At 36.0% G+C, this 22,241-nt stretch overlaps 1 protein-coding gene and 1 pseudogene across 14 annotated transcripts in view; one reads left to right on the forward strand and one right to left on the reverse strand.

The window, feature by feature from the left end:
• CEP120 (centrosomal protein 120) overlaps positions 1 to 21,021 on the forward strand; it is a 170,986-nt gene extending 149,965 nt beyond the window's left edge. For all 13 annotated transcript variants that reach the window (XM_086410653.1, XM_086410643.1, XM_086410644.1 and 10 more), the window contains 4 exons: positions 684 to 806; positions 7,215 to 7,313; positions 16,289 to 16,434; positions 19,293 to 21,021. In XM_086410653.1, the coding sequence (XP_086266779.1) occupies positions 684 to 806; positions 7,215 to 7,313; positions 16,289 to 16,434; positions 19,293 to 19,527 (603 nt within the window). In that variant the 3' untranslated portion in view covers positions 19,528 to 21,021. The remainder of the gene's footprint in view (positions 1 to 683; positions 807 to 7,214; positions 7,314 to 16,288; positions 16,435 to 19,292) is intronic.
• Positions 4,139 to 6,903, reverse strand: LOC147368984 (ER membrane protein complex subunit 5 pseudogene; annotated as a pseudogene). The gene has a single exon (XR_015167049.1). The product of XR_015167049.1 is annotated as an ER membrane protein complex subunit 5 pseudogene (transcript).
• Positions 21,022 to 22,241: the final 1,220 nt, after the last annotated feature.

The raw sequence follows: 22,241 nt of genomic DNA on the forward strand, positions 1-22,241 counted from the left end.
TTTTTCTTGATAGTTTTGAAACTGTTTTAAGGGAAATTACAGTATTTAGTCAAGACAGTCTTTTTTTTTTTTTTTTTAAGGAATTATTGCCTGCTTTCATTAGAGGATCATTCTAGGAGATGAAAATATCTGAGTTCTGTTTGTATGTCTGCCACTTACTAGATCTATGGCACTGCCTCAGTAATCCAGTTCTCTGACCCTCAGTTTTGTTACCTATAAATATGAAGGGACTGAGCCAAGTCTTTAAGTTGTAATCATATTGGAATTATGAAATTCATAGATATCAAATTATAAGAACAATAAACACTGCATTAAAATTAAACTTAGTTTCATCAATAATCAGGTATACCTATAATGTTCAATCATTCATGACACATTTTAAAAAATTATTTCTAGTATTTTTATAATATTACTTTTCTATTTGTCACCTAAAATTTAACAACAATGTTCTCAAGATACTGGTTTTATAAGAAATTTCATACTCCTAAAAAGTTTTTGTATATTGTTAATCAGTTGACTTACTGAATTAAGATTACTAGAGCAATTAATTTTCCTCTTTATGTATTTTCTAAATTTTCTAAATATGAACATGCCTTAAAGAAAAAATGACACTGTCGAATTCTGTAATACTATACTTTGCATACCTCTGTTTTAAAACAGCTATAATCTTTTTTTAAATACAGCTCAATGATGCTGAAAATAAGTATAAGACTTTAGAAAAAGAGTTCCATCAGTTCAAAGATCAGCAAAGCAGCAAACCAGAAATTCGACTACAGTCTGAAATAAATCTTCTCACTTTGGAAAAGGTACCTGTGTTCGTTTATGGAATCTTAACTAACCCTAATGATCATTATAAATAATTATAAGATCAGTAAATGATATTTGCATATTCAGTATAATAACATTTAACTGTAGTATTCTGATATCAAATAATATATCACATCAACGAATTTGATGCACATGACACTGTCACTTGAATTTCATCGCTTTTTTTTCAGTTATAGCCTTTACTGGAGTCATTGGTTGAAAACAGCAGAACTGAGTAACTCTTGGACTAAAAGAATTCACAAACCTGTCAGGAAAGCTATAACAGCAAGGAGAAACTGAAGCTTTAAAAAAGGAGAGGATGGTTGGACCATAGAAATAAAATTTAGTCCTTGATAGAACTATTCAAGAGGCAAAAAGGGTGTATATAGAAAATTTGAAGAGAAGAATAAGAATGTGGTTTAAAAAACTGAGTTGAAAAAGGGTCTTAACTGATTTCTTCTAGCATTTCTGAATTCACTAAATGTTTCTGGAGTTTGTCAAATGCCATGCTATTTTTGGTTCCTCTTCTTACCTCATATGTATTTAATTGCAAAGTTCTGCTTCTTACATATCTAGATAATCTCCTCACTCTCAGCCTTCTCCTCATTTCTTTACCAGTGACCTTGAATTTGAATCAAGCTGGACATTTCCCACCCTTTTTGATTAATCCAAGTATTTAAAGTACTTCTGTTTTTGTATTATGAATTCTGTGGCCTAACAGAGTTCTTTGAAGCATTCAGACAATATCTCATAAATTTTCCCAAGCTCTATTAAGTAGGTGTCAAAAGTATTTCCATTTTTACCTTGGGGAAATTCAGGACCAAATATCTCAAAATTGGAACAGAAATATTATCTTATTCATCTTTTCTGAATATAAATTAGATAATATCCACCACAGAAATAAATGGTAAAAAGTGATTTTTAAAATTCCTTCTTCCAACTGCATTTCTACCAATAGAATAAAAATCACCAAACATATTACAAGTATAAATAGTACCATGAACTTGTTGAGGGAAAAAAAAAGTATAATTGAAGTGCCTTTATATCAGACCTAATGAGTTCATCCACTGTTTTTAAATACCTAGTAAATAAGACTTCTCAGCTCTTTTGAAAATTCTTTGTAAGTGTTTTTGGAGCCAGAAGAGGGCAGAATCTTATTTCTTAAGTAGTAAAGACATAAAAGCACAAAAAAGGAAGACTTAAGTGAAGAAGTCCCTGATTTAGTCTGCAACTTCTAGTTATGTCTGATTGAGAGCTTTTTCTTTTCTGTTTACTCATGTCTTCAGTGTAACACAAATATTCCCATTTTTCACTGAAATGGTCTACAAATAAGTTAACATTAAGATTTAAAGTTAACATTAACAGTTTTACTAAATTCACTTCTTGATTCCCTTTATAAGAGGTCACAAATAGTTTGATTTGCTTTAAGCTAGGAAATGATTTTATATGGCTTAAAAATTGGACTTTTAAAAAATACGATAGGGAAAGCATTATAATTTAGTAGGGCACAAAGAAGACAGAAGTTCTACAGAAACTAAAATTGGTGTATTTAAGAACATTTGGTGAGTTCTTATTGTGTGCCCACCCCTGACTTAAGACAGAGGGAAAAATGAGAGAAAAGAAAAGAGGAAAAGTATGTTATCCTTTTGAAAGGGACCTCACTTTTAAAGAGTTTGTAACCTAACTGGGGAGATAACCCAGAGAGGCTTAAATGATTGTATATAATTAAATACCAGGGAATGTGATAGAAACTCTTTGCAACTCAGAAAAAAGAAATCATTTGATGTTCAGAATATAGTAGTTTTAAGGCATCTCCATGTAGAGGTAGAATTTGAGCTGAACCTTAAGTTTTAAGTAAGCAATGAAGCAAAAAAAATGATAGGTTCAGGAAGTAACTTGGACTAGGAGATGGAGGGGGACAAAACTGGTGGTTGGTATTTCATATTGAACACCAAGAATGTTGAACAAGTAGGATGGAAATTGTGTTTTGGTGTTTAACACCTAGGCAGAGGAGTTTAGGTTCAATACTTGCCAGTAGGCAAGTATTTAGTAGCTATTGTAGATTCTTTAGTAGAGAGTAAATTGATGTAATAGTGGCTTGCAGGATTTGTAGATAGAATACATTAAAGGCTGAGGAGACAAGATGAGATGAGCCTGAACTTAGGAAATGGTAGTAAGAATACAAAAGAATAAAACTGGAAAATATTTCAAGGGAGAAATCTGTAGTTTCTTATGACAGATGGGAACTGGAGAATAGAAGATTGGAGCCAAAGACAATGCCATGCCAACAATAGAGAATTAGGAGTTGGGGATATATCAAGGATAGAAATAGGGACATTAAAATCAGTGAAAGTCTGCTTGGTCTTCACTAGGCCCTGAATTGATGCTAGGTGCCGAGCCGAATTTTATTTTCAGTCTGTAACTTGGCTTATAATTTAAGTGCAAAAAAAGGTTTCCTCAAGTCTCAGTGAAAAGTGAGTGAAGTCGCTCAGTCATGTCTGACTCTTAGCAACCCCATGGACTACAGCCTACTAGGCTCCTCCGTCCATGGGATTTTCCAGGCAAGAGTACTGGAATGGGGTGCTATTGCCTTCTCCAACTAATTCACTAGTTTAGTATGCAATAAAATAACAGAGGCTTTGAATAAGTTAAACTGGCTAGTAACAACTAATCAGTTTTCTTCAGTGATTGCTGTTCTTCTACATAGGCAGGATAATTAATTCACGGATGGTCTTTCTGGTCTATCTTCAACTATTCTTACACTATATAGTCAATTAGGGACATCTTTTTACAGATATATGAAGAGAACACAGGTAGCTTTATATAAGTTTTGAGTTTGTTAAATCTATTTGTTATGACAGGGGATTTCTGACACAAAAATTGCTCACTGCACACTGAACCCCAGAGAACTGATGAAACAAGACAGCTGATGTTAGGAGGTATATGGGAGTGGGGTAGGGTGAGAAGTCGTGGATAAATTAAAAACTGGCAAGTATCTGCTGAAGCAGAGCCACTTTTTAGGGGGCATAAGAAAAACTGATAAGTCACCATTCTGGTCTCTTTAGAGAAATCCATTTGTTGTTAAGAACTTAAGACCATTTGGTACCATTCATGCTGCAAAATGCATTAGTCACACTATTTCCAAAAGGATCCTAAAAACTGTAGTGCAAAAGAAATCTAAGAAAATAATTACAAAACCATCAACATTTTTCAAAGTGTGCTCAAAACAGTGACTTTTACAAAATTGTGAATTTGTTTTAAATGAAAAAAGAATTCTATGAAAGATCAAAGACTCATTTCACAGATAACTTATATTGCATTAATGACTTGATTAACAGTGTACAAATAAGGGTCATAGGCCCTTTTTTATTTAGGTCTGAGCGATCAATATAAATACTGATGGGGGAGTGTTTTGTATCCCAGACTCCAATATTCCAGCTTTGTGTCCTGTCCTGTTGTTATAATTTGTAAAAATCTTAACGACGCAGTGATTCAAGTTTTCGTAACTTCAGTGATGTGTTAGAGGACAATACATCTTGGTTTGAAGAATTTGTTGTATCCGAAGGCCGGAACAGTACTCGACCACGATGATTAAATACATAAAATGATGGGTGATTCCTTAGTGTGTCAAATGTCTTATTTTTTAGTTCTGAAGTGGCATCCATGTCTTTAAACTCCCCTGCAATATGAACTATACCATAACAGGTAACTGCAAAGGCCAGAAGTGTCTGAAGAACTGTATCTATTGGCAGTGATTCATCTTCCTTTTCTGTTAATCGCATATAAGAACGATGCTGCGCAGCGGAAAAGGCTGCGTGGGTTAGGGCAAAGAGGCCGATGCCCACCAACCCCTTCCATAGCGACGGCGCCATTACTCCGAAAGAGCAGCCCAACAAAAGAAGCGAAGGGCGGCAGAGCCGTTCCTTCCTCCACCGGCAGGTGTCCACGCAGCGCAGGAAGATGACGTCAGGTCTCTTCAGATCAGATCAGTCGCTCAGTCGTGGCCGACTCTGCGACCTCATGAATCGCAGCACACCAGGCCTCACTGTCCATCACCAACTCCCGGAGTTCACTGAGACTCACGTCCATCAAGTCAGTGATGCCATCCAGCCATCTCATCCTCTATCGTCCCCTTCTCCTCCTGCCCCCAATCCCTCCCAGCATCAGAGTCTTTTCCAATGAGTCAACTCTTCGCATGAGGTGGCCAAACTACTGGAGTTTCAGCTTTAGCATCATTCCTTCCAAAGAAATCCCAGGGCTGATCTCCTTCAGAATGGACTGGTTGGATCTCCTTGCAGTCCAAGGGACTCTCAAGAGTCTTCTCCAACACCACAGTTCAAAAGCATCAATTCTTCGGCACTCAGCCTTCTTCACAGTCCAACTCTCACATCCATACATGACCACAGGAAAAACCATAGCCTTGACTAGACGAACCTTTGTTGGCAAAGTAATGTCTCTGCTTTTGAATATGCTATCTAGGTTGGTCATAACTTTCCTTCCAAGGAGTAAGCGTCTTTTAATTTCATGGCTGCAGTCACCATCTGTAGTGATTTTGGAGCCCAGAAAAATAAAGTCTGACACTGTTTCCACTGTTTCCCCATCTATTTCCCATGAAGTGGTGGGACCGGATGCCATGATCTTCGTTTACCCACAAAAAGGGCTCAAGGTCTTTGAATGTCCTGAAATTGTGTCAAAACTTTGGTTGTGTACATTTTTCTGGGAATTGGGTGTGTGTATTACATTAGAATCACAGAGGCATTTGTATCATTTAAAAAAGTTAGAAATCACTGATTAGATAGTTTGGGATGAATTAGGAAAATGATGTTTACGTCTAAGTGTTAGCTATATGTTTTGATTATGTGTTTTAAGTTAGTGTGAATAACAATGCAAATGTGAATTATTTTGATAATCATGGCAAAACGGATGTAACCTACCCAGCTTTTTCTGATAGAGTCAGTTTAGTGGGTACAAACGATCTTTGTAGTTGTCCTAACCCTCATCCTGGGGCTTGTCCAGGACACTATACCTTCTCCAAGACCTAGGGACATGATCACTTTTATAATTGAATACTATTCTTGTATCTCACAGTTATAAACAGATTTTTGCTTTTCCTCTAACATATGTCCAGTTGTTAAATTACCAATTGTTACATAATTATACTGGACAGTTGTTTTATGTCCAGTTAAGTAATAGGAATAAATCTTTGGGGCATAAGTGGAAGAGATCATATTTGATAATCTCAGAATATTATTCAGCTTAAGACATATGAGTCTAGTTGTGAAATGTCAACACATTTAAATCCAAGCTCTAGGGATTTGTAAAGCAGCAAAAACCTTGACTCCGTGTAGTTATATATTACTGCAGAGAACGTTCTGGTGTTTTGTGAAGGGGTTTTGGCAATCTACTTTTCCTTTCATTTTATTTCCCCCTGAGTTTTCTGAAGTTTGAATATTTGGATAGTGTCTTCGATTTTATTTTTCTGCAAAACATTAGGAGTTGTGTGTATGGGAAACACTAGAATTGATATTCAAAAACTGCACCAGTTTAGATGAACAGTATGTTACTGTAATTCAGCCATATTATCACCTTATCACTTCAATAGTAAAACTGTCTGTTGGCTGCGTGAATTTGTTTGGTACTTGGTTTGAAACTTTGAGAGAGTACATTCCAAGACCTAGCCAAGTTGGCTTCAGTTCATGCACAACAGATTGCCTGCTGCAAGTATAAATAACTGTATTTTAAAAATTGAATCTCTTTCGTGTTTCTCTTCATGTGTTTGAGGAAAAATAGAAAATAAAAGTTAGATGAGTGTTTTTAGGAGCATTGTTTTTCTTACTTGGGTTTAACATTCTTAAAATATTTTTGACTTTGTACTCTTACTAAACTGCTTTCTGATAAAACAGTTCACTGTTCTCAGAATTCTGTGATTTTTGCCAAAATGAGTTATAAAAGTATCTCTACAAGCTCTCTTCACTGTAAGACAAAATTCCACATAATGATAGGTCTCCAAAAGGAGTAATCTGGTTTCAAGGTCGAGAGTGTCAGCTAAATTGGAATGCTAACAACTGCTTTTTGTAAAAAACAACCAAAAAAAAAAAAAAGTGTTTTTTTACTCTATGATCTTTGTTATATGTTTTAAATACATTTATAGTAACTGTCTGGAGGTTAAGACTGATTCGGTTCCTTTTAGTATAGGCTGTTAGGCAGTAAAAATACGACTATATTTTAAACAAGAAAATGTTCACGTGCCATAATATTTATAGTAAATTATATAACAGTTTTAGATGATGTCGTATGTTACGCTATATAAACTCTTTTCTTAGGCCAGACTTCTTGTATATATTATCTTTCAGTGATTGTACACAGTGGTATAGTGTTTCACTTGATATGATTTTAATCACTGTTAGGTTGAACTTGAAAGAAAGTTGGAATCTGCAACCAAGTCTAAACTGCATTACAAGCAGCAGTGGGGACGAGCTTTGAAAGAACTTGCCAGACTTAAACAGGTATGTAGTTTATAGCTGATGATGAATTATTCTTTTTATGTCACTTTCCCTTGATTCTTTACAAGTTTGCATATGTGGCAATATCTGTTAGGTTCATATTTGAGTCTCCAGTTCTATATTTGAGATTAGGGCCTTTTTTTTTTTTAATGTATTATATATAAGATCTTCCTTTCCTTAATTAAAAACTGAAACTTCTAGGTCTTTTTTTTTTTTTCTCCTTAATTGCAACTATCCTCTAGCCCACAGAAAACTGGGAATAATTTCTTCTACTTATGAAACTACCATCCTTTTTTCCCTAGTAATTTCTTTCTACTGGGAGTGCCTTTTGGAGGGAGAACTTTAAGAACATATTTTTAAATGTTACCTCCTAGGAAGACATAGTAATTTCTTCATCAAGAAAAGGAATCACAGGGTAGTTCTGCCTAATTTTGTAAGAATTTAAAAGTGATAGTACTTTCCTGAATTCTTTGTTACTTTTTTTCCCCTTCCTGGTACTGGGTGACAAATGCTGTTAGCTTTATGAAAAATTAATTTTAACTTTGGGTTTAATTTCTTCAAATTATTAAGATCAAATAAAATATGAACAAGATTTTCATTTTTATATTAGTAGTTAGTTTATTCTAAGCTTTGCTTCTGTTAAATGTGTCCATTTAAATTCTGAATGAAATTTGGTACATAGGGTCTCTTAGATTTGTTTTTTTGTTTTCTTTAACGTGTCTCTCAAACCATCAAATGTTATTAAAGATCTTTATGGTATTGTTCTAAATGCATACCAGTGTCATAGAAGAGTATTTACTAGACTGCCTGAGAACAGCACAGTTTGCCTTAACATAGCTTGTAGATGAATTGAGATTGTAAGCATAAAATAATATTACACACAGTGAATATGTTTTATAAATGCTCACAAGACTAAGGATAATCATATATAGTATCAGGGCCTCCTGTGTTCAAGGCACTGCCCTAGATTTATAGATACAAGTTAAACATAGGTCTTTGTCTCTCAGGGAGCTTGCCATTTAGTAATAGGGAAGAAAAGCATGACATTTACTGCCTAATAGTAAGAGCTCTGGAAAGAACCGCACAGAGTGCTCAAGAGGGGAAGTGCGTTTATTTAATAGAACTTAGAAAAGGCGTCATAGAAGATAAGGTGTTTGAGATAGACCTCTGGAGAATTGCTTGTGGTTTAGAGAAGTTGTTGGGCGGGGGGAGAAGTGTTGTAAATACAATGAATAAAATGATTATAGTAAAGAGGCAAAAAGTCAGAAAGCATAGACTTCATGGAGAACAGAGGAGGTCCCATTTTAAAGGTCATTTCAGGAAATAAGGACTAGAACTTAAGTGGTAGCAGTGAGAACGTGACAAAGAGGTTATTTTAAAAGATGTGATTTTGGTAGATTCTGTACAGGACACTATACCTAATCGGATGCAGAGTGGAAAGTCAAAGATGATGTCAGGTGTTCAAGCCTTAGTGTCCAGAAAGTTTTTCAATAGTGGAATTATGGTTATTAAGACAAGAAGCTGATTGAGGCATGGGAAGAAGATAGGACATGCAAATTTGAACATTTTAATTTTTACGGAAAGAAATTCAGTAATCAGAAATATGGACTGATACCTGGAGGATGTTTGAGATTAAGGACAGATGAAGGAATCCTTTGCCGAGATGATAACTGAAGATGTGGTAGATAGAACTTAGAATGCTTATGTTTAAGGAGGAGGAAGGAAAGCTGGTAAGTCTCAGGTACTGTGCTAAGCCCTTCATATCTTTTCATTTCATCCGAAACAAGATCCTGTATGGCCTTCCTTAGTGGCTCAGTGGTAAAGAATCCTGCCTGCCAATGCAGGAGATGTGGGTTCAGTCCCTGGGTCAGGAAGATCACCGGGAGAAGGAAATGGCAACCCACTCCGGTGGGAAATCCCTCGAATAAGAGGAGCCTGGCAGTCTGCAGTCTGCAGTCCACGGGGGCACAAGAGTCCGACACAACTTAGTGACTAAACAAGAAGACCTCCCCTGTATAGCAGGTACTATTTCCATGTTATAGATGAAAGAAAGAGAAGGTAAGTTGCATCTGAGAAGTTAAGTGATCACACGGATACTAAGTGGTAAGAGTGAGGGTAGAATCATATAACTGAGCATACACTCACGCTCTTTCCCCTTTCCAGTGAGTGTTATGGCTTAATTCCATAGAATCCACATAATGAAAGTATTTCAGAGTGAGCTGTGGAAGACATTAGGGATCTCTGCCTGAGTACTGAAGCAGAAGAAGTAATGATTTGGCCTATGATAAGCAAGGAAAATGCCATCGTTGACTGTTAGATAGACCAGCTCTGGAAATGAGAAATTAAAGTGACTTTGAAAGAGAAGAAGCTAATATAAAGGCATGGTGCCAAGACATTGAAGTTCCCTTTAGTTCCACAGGGAAGAATCCCCATGGAACTGGGAGTAAGGAAATAATGTGATGAGAGAGGCTATTACAAATAACAGAACACAACTTCTATCAGAGGCAGCGTACATAGTAGTTTAGAACATGGCCTTGGTGTCAAGAGAGCCAAATTGAATCTTGGCTGTTAATAACTCTGCAAATTGGGGAATTTGATTTCTCTGATTAGTCTCCTCATTTGTACACCGAAAAATCTTTCCTCAGGGTTGTCTGAGAATTACTGAGTGGTCTGTAAAGCATTATTAGCGTTTGATACTTTGTATATGCTCAATAAATTGTAACTTGTTAAAAGAACATGAGCCATAATGCTGCTGTGTCACTACACAGTAATGTAGTGTTCTTGGTTTCAGTGGGTGGGGACCTAGTGAGATGGTAGCTTCGTATATTGATGAACAGAACAAATATTCAAAGATTAGAAAGATTTGTGACTGACTAGCTGAAAGATAATGGCAGCAACAAAAATTTGAAAATTTTTAAGTCTAGAAAATAAGATGTTGCTATATATAATAGCTGTAGGGAAGTGGGGTTCGATATAGTTTGAGTAAGACTAGTACTTTGGATGGTAGTTGTAAGGTAGATATTCTGTAGAAACTGACAGAAGGGAGAAAAACCTACATAAGGGCTAACTGTGCAGATATGCAGTAGTGTCAGGCAGCAGGTGCAAAGAGGTGAGAGTGCGTGAAGTCTGGAGAAACATCTAGAGTTGCTTTATGTGTTCATTCTTTCATGAGCACGTACTTATCAGGAGCCTACTGTGTGCCTTGAACAGTGGAGGATGCTCAGTTCTGGAAGGGATAGCAGTTCTCTTCCACAGGAAAGTTCAGCTGGGAGGGCTGGTACTTAACAAGAATATGGCAGGGTTGTAAGAAATGCAAATGAAGTTAGCGAAACTAACAGAAAATAAGTATTAGACAAGAGGACCGTGGGGTTCTCATTTTGTCATTCAAAGCTAAAGGAGAAATGGTTCAATACCAATGTTTCTAATATCAGTATTAGAAAAAGAAATCCAAATTGGAAAAGAAGTGAGACTGTCACTGTGCAGTTGACATGATATGACACACAGAAAATCCTAAGGGTGCTACCAGAAAACTACTAGAGCTCATCATTTTAAAAATAGTTAGAAATTGGTAAGAATAAAAAATAGCAGATAAAGAGCAGGTAGGAAAGAAGTGGAAGACAATGCCTACCCCTGAAGTTTATGCAACTATGAAGGATAAGAGACTAATGCAGTGGTAAATACTTACAAGGCATTACCAAAATCAGTAATGAAGAGACGGAAACCTGTTAGCTGTTGATTAGGCTGTTTCTTCTGGAGAAATTAGGAATTAATTATCAGAGCATAATTATAATTGTCACGTTTCTTACTAAGAAATACCCGTGCAAGAATAAGTAAATTGATTTTTAAGTTATATTCATATGTGTATATTGATGGATGATATTGTTTTCACATTGTTTGAGGTAGTTTTTTAAATGTAAAAAATAATGTTTTGAATATAAACATGAACTGAAACTGACTCTTAAAAAAAGGTTCAATTAAGAATGCTCCCACCCAAGCACCCCCTTCTTCTAACATATACATTCTCATATACTTTTGCTATCTTCTGGGTTTGTCCTTTAATTTCTTGTTTTCTGTTTACCCTTTTTTCCTATGCTTTTTCTACCCTCTTGCTTAAAAACCCTTAGCATCGTAGTTTTAGCTATTTGTACCTCATAACAGAAGACATCACAAAAGTTCAGATGCGTTTTTTAAGTTTCTATAAGTGAATTAAGGAGAAAACTGTGTTAAATTACTGATTCAACTCCAGACGTCTGCTTCATGAAGCTTCATTGCAGACCACTTCTATTCCTTATCCCACAGACTTTGTGCTTTAGAAACAACACTGTAAACTAATTTCAGGGTCACTGGGAACTGCTGATGTTCTACAGGCCACATTGTAGAGATGCAGCACTTTACAAATGTAATAGACCTCGGGATTGCCATAGTGAATTGTGCTCTGCCACTAACCATTTTTGGAAGATTAAAATTGATTACTTCATCAAATAGGCACAATTTATATGTGTGAAAATTACTTTAGTTTTTTTCCTAAAACTTTTTATTAAAAACACATTGTGTTTGAATATAAAATTGGAATCCTCTATCTGCTTTTGTTCAGCGGATTGTTTGTGCAACTTCTTGTTTAAATTGGATTAGTACCATGTTAATTTTACATTGCCTCTGGTGAATAGCCACGGGGCTATAATCTCTGCCAGTAATTTGTCACAGCAAAATCCTCTGGAGGGCAGTACAAAACATTTGTGTAGTGCGGATTAGACGGCGAAAGCTGTATCTTAGATTGTTAATAAATGTTAATGACAAAACCCAGCTGGTAAAGCTTGGAAATAAGACCTAATGCTCAGTGCCTATTGCCAAAAGAATGTTTAAACAGAGATTTCCATTACTCAAAGGTGACCTCGTATAGTCAATTGGTGAATTTAAAAAATCATAATCTTCCAGTTATTTAGGAAAAAAATCTTTTCTTCTGATTCATAAGTATAAAAGCCTGTGTTTTTTCATGTTGTAAACTTTTTTGTTCTTGGGTAACTGGGTAGGCAACAGCTGTAAAATATAAATAAGTGTAACATGAAATGGGTCCTAACTTAGAAGACAAGGAAATGATACCCGCACATTCTGGATTTGCTATCTGTGGTATGATGTATAACACTGATTTTGAAGAGTTCTAGTTGTCAGACACTTAAGGGGTAATTTAGGTTTTTTTTTTTTCCCCCAATTCTAAGTTAAGATTATTACTTTACTGTGTCCTAAGTACCATATTTACTTAAAAACATTTCTTGACACATTAGAATAGTTATGGAGGAAGAATAATAGCCACTACTTTTTAAAAAGAAATGAATCATCGTTAAGAGATATGAATTTGTTGTTCTGGGCAATTTAACATTTTCATCATGTCTGATACATTTAAACTAGGTATGTTTGTTCGCAGGACAGGAAACAGAACTAAGATTTGGGTAGGACGTGGGCCCCTTACCATATTTGTGCACAGTAGATCTGTTTAAAACTGAGCTGATATATTTAGTTAAAACAACACAGACTTCATTGGCTGACATCAGCACTATCTTGTCCAGCCTCCTGCTTATCCACTCAGAGTAATTAATTTGATTAATTTATAAGTAATTTAGCCAAGGATGGGATGTAAATCTTTGTTTAAGAAAACAGTTGGAGGTCCAAGTCTTGGTTAAAAACTGTGTCTTGAAACCATCCAGGCCCTCCTACTGACTTGTCAGCTCTGGGTTATTTTCAGAAAACTTGACTTGAGTTCCTTAGTTTAGTTGTAAGTTTTTTCCCACAGACTTACATGGTATGTGTGAGTGGGAGAGTAAGTAGTGGCCGCGTTTTAGCCGCTGTTTAGTCTAGTGTATGTGTGTTTACATCTCCTCTCTGGATTTATAGGCAGCCAAGGCAAAATAAAGCTTATACTCACTTGATTGAGGAGCCTTTAACCCAGAGCACCTGGCGGCAGAGGAGCTGTCCTCGGACCCCTAGCTTTTGTGCATGTGGGGTTATTGCTGATGCTGCACACTGGATTAAAAATTCAGGGCCTGTAAAGGCTTTCCTTATGGTTTAGAATTAAAGTGTGTCAAGCTTCATAATGTTACAGTTTTACAAAGTAACCTAAAATTAAATCATTGACCTTTCCCCCACTGTTTGCAATTATATCTGCTCACTGTAAAAGAAAAAAAGTCCAAATTTTTTGCAGCATAACATACAAGATGAAAGTCACTAGTAACCTTATCACTTCTTCAGCCAGATACAACAATCCAGTGTGTTTTTTGTCTGGATTTCTTTTCCTTTATTTTCTTAATAATTACTTTTGAAATGAAACATGTTATATGTTCCACAAAGGGAATCAAAGAAGATTCTTATGCTCCTCAACCCCCACCTTCTAGTTTAAGAAGCAGCATTATCAGTGCTGTGTGCCTTTTCTCACCTGCATCCCCTTCACAGGTAACTGCTTTGCTGACTTTGGTATTTATTATTCCTTTGCTATTTTTTTTTAATAAGATTATAAAGACACTAAAATATTGGTAAATAATACTATTTACTTTTGCATGTCTTTAAACTTTATATACATGGAAATACTCTGAATCATTCTGTGACTGCCTAGCGTGATTCAAAATCGTTTTTGCGATTTAACTCTTTTGATGTGGTAGCCTAATTTTATTTTTATGGTTCACACAACTTAAACATATAGTAAGACAACACTGAAAAATTTTTTACATGTGAGCATTTCTGTTTCTGTCTAAAAGTAGAACTTCTGGGTAGTAGAGTTTGCTCATTTCTGCTTCACTAAATGTTGCCAAATTACTTTCTGAAGAGGTTGTGCAAACCTGCAGTTCCCAAGAGGGGTGTGTAATTGTTATTCTTCACACCATGTCGAACACTTGGCTGTTATCAGATGTATACATTTTTTCCAGTTTGGTGGGCGTGAAGTGGTCTCACTCTGTGGTTTACTTATTTATTTCCCTGATTATTGACTTTGAGCATCTTTTGTTTACTCCACTTGCATGTAGAATGTCTTTTGTTTTTTGCTCAGAAGAAATCTACAGATTTTGGAATCACCAGACAGAAAGTTAGAAATAACTACTAGAAAATAAGCGATATGATAGAGAAATGTATTAGAGAAGTGGAACCTTTTCAATCATGTAGACATCCTGGAACTGAAGTTTTACAACGGAATTGTAAGTTCAGTAGATGAATTAATAGCAGAACCAAGGATATGTGAGCTGAAGATAAACCAATAAAAATATCCAAACTGGAAGAGAAAAAAGGATAGAAAATGCAGCATAGAACATGTGACACACAGGATCGGTATATGGAACTGGTTACCTTTTGTGTAACCGCTAGTCTGTGTGGGCTGCTGTAACAAAACAGCACAGACTGGATGGCTTATAAACGACAGAAGTTTGTTTCTCACATTTCTGGAGGCTGAAGTCTGAGATCAAAGTGTACACACAGTCGGTTTCTCTGTCTGGAAAGGATCCACTTCCTCGTTTATAAATAGCCATCTTTCCACTGAGGTTCTTTTTTAAATTAAAATAGTCAAAGTCAAACAACTAGAACTCATCAGTGAATTTGGTAAAGTTGCAGGCTACAAAATTAATACACATAAATCTGTTGCATTCCTATACACTAACAATGAAAGATAAGAAAAAGAAATCAAGGAAACAGTCCCGTGTAGCACTGCATTAGAAAGAATAAAATGCCTAGAAATAACCCTACTTCTGAGTGACTTCACTTTCACGCATTGGAGAAGGAAATGGCAACCCACTCCAGTGTTCTTGCCTGGAGAATCCCAGGGACGGGGGGAGCCTGGTGGGCTGTCGTCTCTGGGGTCGCACAGAGTCGGACACGACTGAAGTGACTCAGCAGCAGCAGCAGCAAGGAGGCAAAAGACCTATACTCTGAAAATTATGAGTACTTTTCATCAGTGTAAAAGAATGAAAGAAATCAAAGATGACACAAACAGATGGAAAGATGTACCATGTTCTTGGATTGGAAGAAACATACTGTGAAAATGACTATACTACCCAAAGCAAGCTACAGATTCAGTGCTGTTCCTATTACATTGCACAAACTGTTTCAGAAACTAGGAAGAGAGAATAATTCTCACTTAAAAACAATGAGACCACCATTATCTTCATTCTAAAATCTGACAAGGATGTTATAATAATATTAATTGGTCAGTCAATCTCGTGAACATACACATAAAGCTTGTAAGTAGCACAACTAAATTTATTAAACAAAGGGGACGTTGACTGTCACCTTAAAAAATGAAGAAATCAAATGTTCTTTTCAAAAATGCAGAAAGGCAGTACCCGTTCATAGTAACAGTCTAGAAAGGTTCATGAGATCACTGTGTTAGACGGCAGGATGTCTTACTGTAGCATTCCAAAATGTCTGTTACTAAATCATGGAGTATCCATTCTGTGGAATGTTACACATTTATATAAAAGAAATTTTATGTGCATAGATTTTTTGTGAGTCTGAAGAGTGGAAAGGCATTATTTCTTGAGATAGAAGTGGAATTAATTACTAGTTCAGGGGCAGTTATTGAATTTTTCTTGGTAACTCTGTATAATTTGTATTTTATATAATTTGTATACTTTATCATTCCTTTATAATTGTAATTTCTTATATAATTTTGATAATTAACCATTTCTTAGATGCCACTCTTACCATTGCTCTTGTGGCAACTTACTGTATTGATAGCAGACTCTCTCTAGCCCTTAACTTCTGTTATCTTATATTTAGCTAACCTCAATCACTGATTGGAACATGAGTGGTTATGGCTTATAACAGGAAGGGTTTGTCATGGAAAAGTTTGTAAAGAGAACATGGACATTTCTAGATAATGTGTCTGCAGAATCTGCAGTGTATGGCTATATCATGAGTACAGTCAAGGAGGGTTATAATCACAAATCAAAGTCATAAAAGTATATGTATTCCTAACATGAGAGATCTGGCTTGTTTCTTTCAAGCGAGAGCAAGAAAGTCAAATGGCTCGTCTTAAAAAACAGCAGGAAGAATTGGAACAGATGAGACTACGTTACCTGGCCGCTGAGGAAAAAGATACAGTAAAAACCGAGAGACAAGAATTGTTGGATATAAGAAATGAACTGAACAGGTATAATGACTAAAAAATTACTTTCTTTTCCATACAAAAACTCAAGTTCAAATAGTACAACTTTTTATTTATTCATTGGTCCAGGGAGAGTACAACATCACGTCTAATAAGGGACATCATTTCTAAAATGTAGCTAAGTTATATAATAGAAAGTCTTTGCCAAAGACCATTACTCGCACATTTTTTTTGGCCACGAATGTAGCTCTGTTTAGCTTTTTTGTTTCCATAGCATTAGTACTTTAAATTTTATTCCTGTGTGACTATTTCAGATTTATTGCAACTATTTCAAGATAATTAATGATGATGAATTTAATTATATAAAGTATAACAAATTTCAAACATTGTTATATTATTTATATAAATAATAGATTAGCTCTTAATTATTGCCCTTACTGTGTATCAGCAGCTATTTTAAATATCTCATATGCCTGTCTCCACTGTTTGTTTTTTTTTTTTTTTAACTCTGCAAAGCAACTTTTTGAGGAAAATAATTAATTCCATTTGGAGATGAGGAAACTGAGTTTTAAAGAGGTTTAAGTACCCCTTCCAAGGTCACACAGCTAGTAGGTCAGGGGGCTGGAGTTTAGATCTGATGCCGCAGGTTGTGTTTGTAACTGCTCTGCAACACTGGGCTTCTCTGTAGTGTCATGGTGCTCTTAGTTACTATTTTAAGTATTTCGTGTTAGAGAAGTAATCGTTAGGAAGCAATATTAAAACAAACTAGTGTCTTTTTGGAGGAGAATGTAGGGGAAGACTTTTAATGTTTATCAGGAGACTGGTAATTTGTTGCAGCGAAGCATACTGTCTTAGCTTGGCTGGCATAACAAAATTTCATAGGTTGGCTTAAACAACAGAAATTTAGGAGGCTAAAAATTCCAGATTAAAGCACCAACACAGTTTCTGGTGAGGACTCTCTTCCTGGCTTTTAGACAGCTGCCTGACCACTTGTCCTCACAAGCTCTCCCATGTCTCCTGTAGGAAGTGCACAAATTGCATCATGACAGCCCCTGGCTCACGCGCTCATCTAAGCCTAATTCTCTTTCAAAGGCTCCATCACCAGACACCATCGCACTGGGGGTTGCATCATATTCATTCAACATGTGAATGTGGGGAAGACACAGTTCAGGATATAGGACATGCATTTGACAGACTACCCCGTGATATATCCCTACACAAACTGGGGAAACTCAGTCACTGTATCCGGTGGATTTGGAGCTGAATTACACAAATGCATTTAGAATATTAATGTATAAATATCAGTCAGAAAAAGGTCAAGGTCTTTAGTACATGCTACAGGGCTCAGTTCACTCTTAGTCTCTTAATTCAGCAAATACTTACTTGGTGTCAACTGTGTCACAGATCTGGAAGATGTTACGAATTAATTTTAAAATGCCGCTTGCTTCCAAAGTTTTGCTATTGTATATAGTAGTTTACCAAATGCATATTAAGCCGCTACTCTTTGCCCAGCACTGTTTTGGTGGTTCAGATGAAGATAGCCATGTGCCTGTCATATGTGTAGGTCATACGAAATTAAGTCTTATTATTAATCATCCCCATGTATTGCTCCATTTTACCAGTGTCCCATTAATCACTTGATTTCCTCCTGAGTCCCAAAGCACAGGGCCCTATTTTTTATTTTCTTTCTTAGAACAGATGGAGGTATGTGGTGTCCTGTTTGGACTGTACACCTCAGTTTCTCATTCTTTTGTGAGGGATCTTAGGAGTCAGTTCAGGTTTCAGAGTCATATGAACAAACAAAACTGCGCTGCCCCTGACCCTGCACCCTTTCTGGGGTCCGGCAGCACTCCCTGGCTCTCCCTCTCCCCCACACCATCGTAATTTCAGAGCTGGTTCTCACTGGCTTGCTTACTGTGAAGGCTATCTAGAAGCAGGGACTTAGATCCAACTGTTTTTTATCTTTTTTATAAAGACAAAAGTCAGGAGTAGTTGCAAATTAAAAATATCTTTGTAGCTAGTTACTTAGAGAAGTATAAAGTTGTATCTTAGTTGTAGATTCCAAATCAAATTAAAACCTACTCCATATCCAAACTAACTTAGCATACTAAGTAATGCCAGGTATACTCCCCATTTTCAAGGTAATGTGATTGATAATATTCCATTGGAAATACCCAGGTCCCAGGCTGGCACCTGCTCCCCTTTCTTCATCTTTTAGATAAGATCATCATAAACATAACTTGAAGCTATCCATACAAACTCTTAAAAGGTGCACACCCTAGATTCAAGCATTCACATCTATAGAATATCACTTTCTACAAATAATATTCATATAAGCTCCATAATAACAGAAACTTTGCTTCTTGATTTGACACAGTATCCCCCAAACCTAGCACCTTTTGGTATGAGTAAATGCTTGTGGGATAAAGTTAGAAGAAAATTATGTTCAAGAAACAATAACAAGGGCTTAATAACAACCTAAATATCAATAATATAGGAAAATATTCTTTATATTAATAATAGTGAAAATATATTGATAATTGTACAGAATTACATATATTCAATTGCTTTTTAGAAAACTGTTTAAAATGCATGCATTTTTTAATTGAGAAGAGATATAGAAAATTACTTAGATTGCTTATCTCTGATTAAGATGATTTTTTTCCTGCATATTCCCAAAATTTCTCCAATTTTCATGTCTTTTATGCAAGTATTGGTTTTTTAAACTGTCTTTTATAAGTGTGCTAACTCTGGCTAGCCAAGTAGGTTTTTGTTTGCTTCCTGAAAATATTACTGAAAATGTATTTACCATTGAGTCACGCTGTTGTTAAGTGGCGGTATTAACTGAAAACCAGAACAGCGTGTGTTGCCTGCTCGAGTGGCCTGTGTTCTTGACTTCTCAGGTTAAGGCAACAAGAACAAAAACAGTACCCAGATTCCAGAGAGATTGCGAGTGGAAAAATGGATGGGCCCCATGGCAGTGCATTGGAAGAAGGTTTGGATGATTATTTGACTCGCCTAATAGAAGAAAGGGATACTTTGATGAGGACGGGTGTGTATAATCACGAGGACCGAATAATAAGTGAACTCGACCGACAGATCAGAGAGGTTTTGGCAAAAAACAATGCCAGTAACTAGTAACAGTTTGAAAAACTTTGCCTGAGACGCCGGGTCTAAATTTTAATTGTAAAGCCCTCAAAAGAAGGGAAATGGCTGTTTTAAAATGCAATTTTCAATTTTTTATAAGCAGAATTTTGTACGTTATTGTATAGTATTTATTTGGTTTTATTTGCTGTGTGCTACCTCTCCCACCCTGGTTTATGTGTAATTGTATTTTATATACTCATTTTTTAAAAGACGTCAGTGTTTATCATTTCATGGCTAACTTTCAAAACAGGTTTTCTCTAAATTTGTTCTCAGAGAAATGACTATACTAATTTCCAGTTACATAATTTTTTATGTTGAGCCAAAAGAGTGTATGTTGCACTTTAAAAATGCTGTTCATTTGAAGAGATATCTTAAAAGTTGATACCACTTAAAATCCAACTAGTTTTATTTAATTCATTTTAGATTACCTTTTTTTTAACTTGAAACATTTGCAGAGAAGTCATATGTCATCTCTTGAGTGACAAATTAGTCATTTATTTAAAATAAAGTTAGTACAGATTAAACTTGTTTCAACAGCTATTAAAGTTTCAAACTGTTAAGAATATGAAGTAATAGCTTAATAAGTCTTCTCTGTCAGTCTCCTGCTCAAGATTGCATTGTTTTCTTTTGTTGAAAAGAGATTTCATTGTCCAGTAATAGTAATACTAGTTAACATAAACCCTCTGTAATAAAACAAGAAAGCAGACACACAAACGCTTCAGCTAAGAAAGTAGAGTGGAAACCTATTTTTGATTTTCCCTAGTTTTAATCAATCTTTTACAAAAGTACATGAGACTAAGTCATTGTATCGATGTAGTGCCATGTCAATATAAATTTTTAAGGACTCCTTTATGTAAAATTGTTCAGAGCAACACTTTCCACTTCCTTTTACCAGGTACTGAAAAGGTTTAATTAGCAAATTCACAGATTAGGTCAGCTTTACAATAGATGTAGTTTAAAATTTCTTATTCCCAAATATAAATTTAAGTATATACTTTAGGAAGTATATACTATTTACTGATAACGTCCACAAAAGCAGAATAGGCTATTTTCTGTTGTTTTCAAGGAGGTGTATTTCTTGTTTGGGAAATTAAAGTCCCTCCATGCTTTATATTTTCTTTTTTTCCCTTATTACCAAGTGTTAATCCAGAAACAACCCAACAGTAAATACAGAAATTACTGAATGAGAGAATAATGAATATGAGAATTATAGAAAGAACGTGAAATATTAATTATGGCTAAACATTTTCTCTCATTGATTTTTGTGCCACATGAAAAGAAGTATTCTTTTTGTTTGGGAAGGTCTCGGGTAAAACATTGCGACTGTGCCTTCAGCTGCCTGTGTGCTGCATGTGATGTTTTCAAACACTAGAGGGGGCCTTAGATTTAAAGAAACAAAAGGGACAGTTCTAAATGGGTGTGTGGTTTGCCTTCTCTAATCTTTTGGCTATGTATTTTATCAAATAAAAATCATAATTGTATACATCTTTGAGTTTCCGAGCAGTCTGTTACTTTTTTGTTAAATACATTGGGCTAGTGCTTGTCTACTTCCTGTGTCAAGTAACTAACTTTGTATTTTTGGTTTTTAAATGTTTACATTGCAGATACCTTTATATGTTCTAAAATTGATTGGGAGAGTGAAATTTTAACACCTTTTTGTGGTCCTTCAGCAACAGACATTTCATTTGTCGGTGACATTTAATGTGTTTATACTGATTGCTCTGCTAGATTGTCATCAGTGCCTGGGATTTGAGTATGACCACAGTAGACAGATAAATGAATGAGAAAAGGAGTAGGTGAGTGAATAAGAAGTTTCCTCAGTACTATACGTAATAGCAGACCTTTCATCAGATACTTTCATATGAAACAAAATTTACCTTTAAAATGTTTGTGATTCCTTTTCATGAAGAAAGCCTAGTTTCCGTGCCTAAGGCCAGCACATACTGCAGGGGAGGTGAATCGCATCTTCCGGGTACGTGTGGTGGTGCCATGTCTGTGTAAGTTGGAAGAGTTCCTTTACAGGTATAACCAACCCAGTGGTTTCTAGATAGACCTGGGATCCTGTTGCTTTCAGCAGTGGTGGGAGTTTGGGCGGGACTTAAGGATGTATAAAGGCACTGCATGAACAGCTTAAGAGTACAGCAAGTGAGTCTGACCAGATGACTTCCTCATCCACATACCTGTCCAGTTACTTCCCAGCCTAAATCCTCAGATCACCTCAGTACATACTGCTTGTCCTCAGCCACCTCAGAATGGACCTCCTGACCTGGTTCTTACAGCCTATAAAAGAGAGTCCTCTCCTCTGGTAGCTATGTATAGACTTTTAAAATTTGGCCTCTCATTACCCTTGTGTCTGGCTTGACTGAACAGCTAACCTGACGTTTTTATTGATAGAATTCACATACCATAGGATTCACAATTTTGATGCACATCAGTGGTTTTTAGTACATTCACCTGGTCGCACAGTCATCACTACTAGCTAACATCTTCCCCCAAAGCAGCAGCATACGCATTAGTAATCATCACCCCTTTACATCTCCCCCCAGCGCTTGGCAGCCACCAATCTACTTCTGTCTCTCCGGATTTGCCTATTCTGGATATTTCATTTAAATGAAATTCTAAATTTGATACTAAAATTGGAAGCCTGAAATATTTTTCGTGTGCCCAGTTTCTATGGTATATCATTTTTGTTGTTGTTCAGTTAC

Source organism: Bos grunniens, chromosome 7 (genome assembly GCF_055505025.1).
Source record: "Bos grunniens cultivar Pamir isolate PY7600 chromosome 7, Bosgru_T2T1.0, whole genome shotgun sequence".
NCBI lineage: Eukaryota > Metazoa > Chordata > Mammalia > Artiodactyla > Bovidae > Bos > Bos grunniens.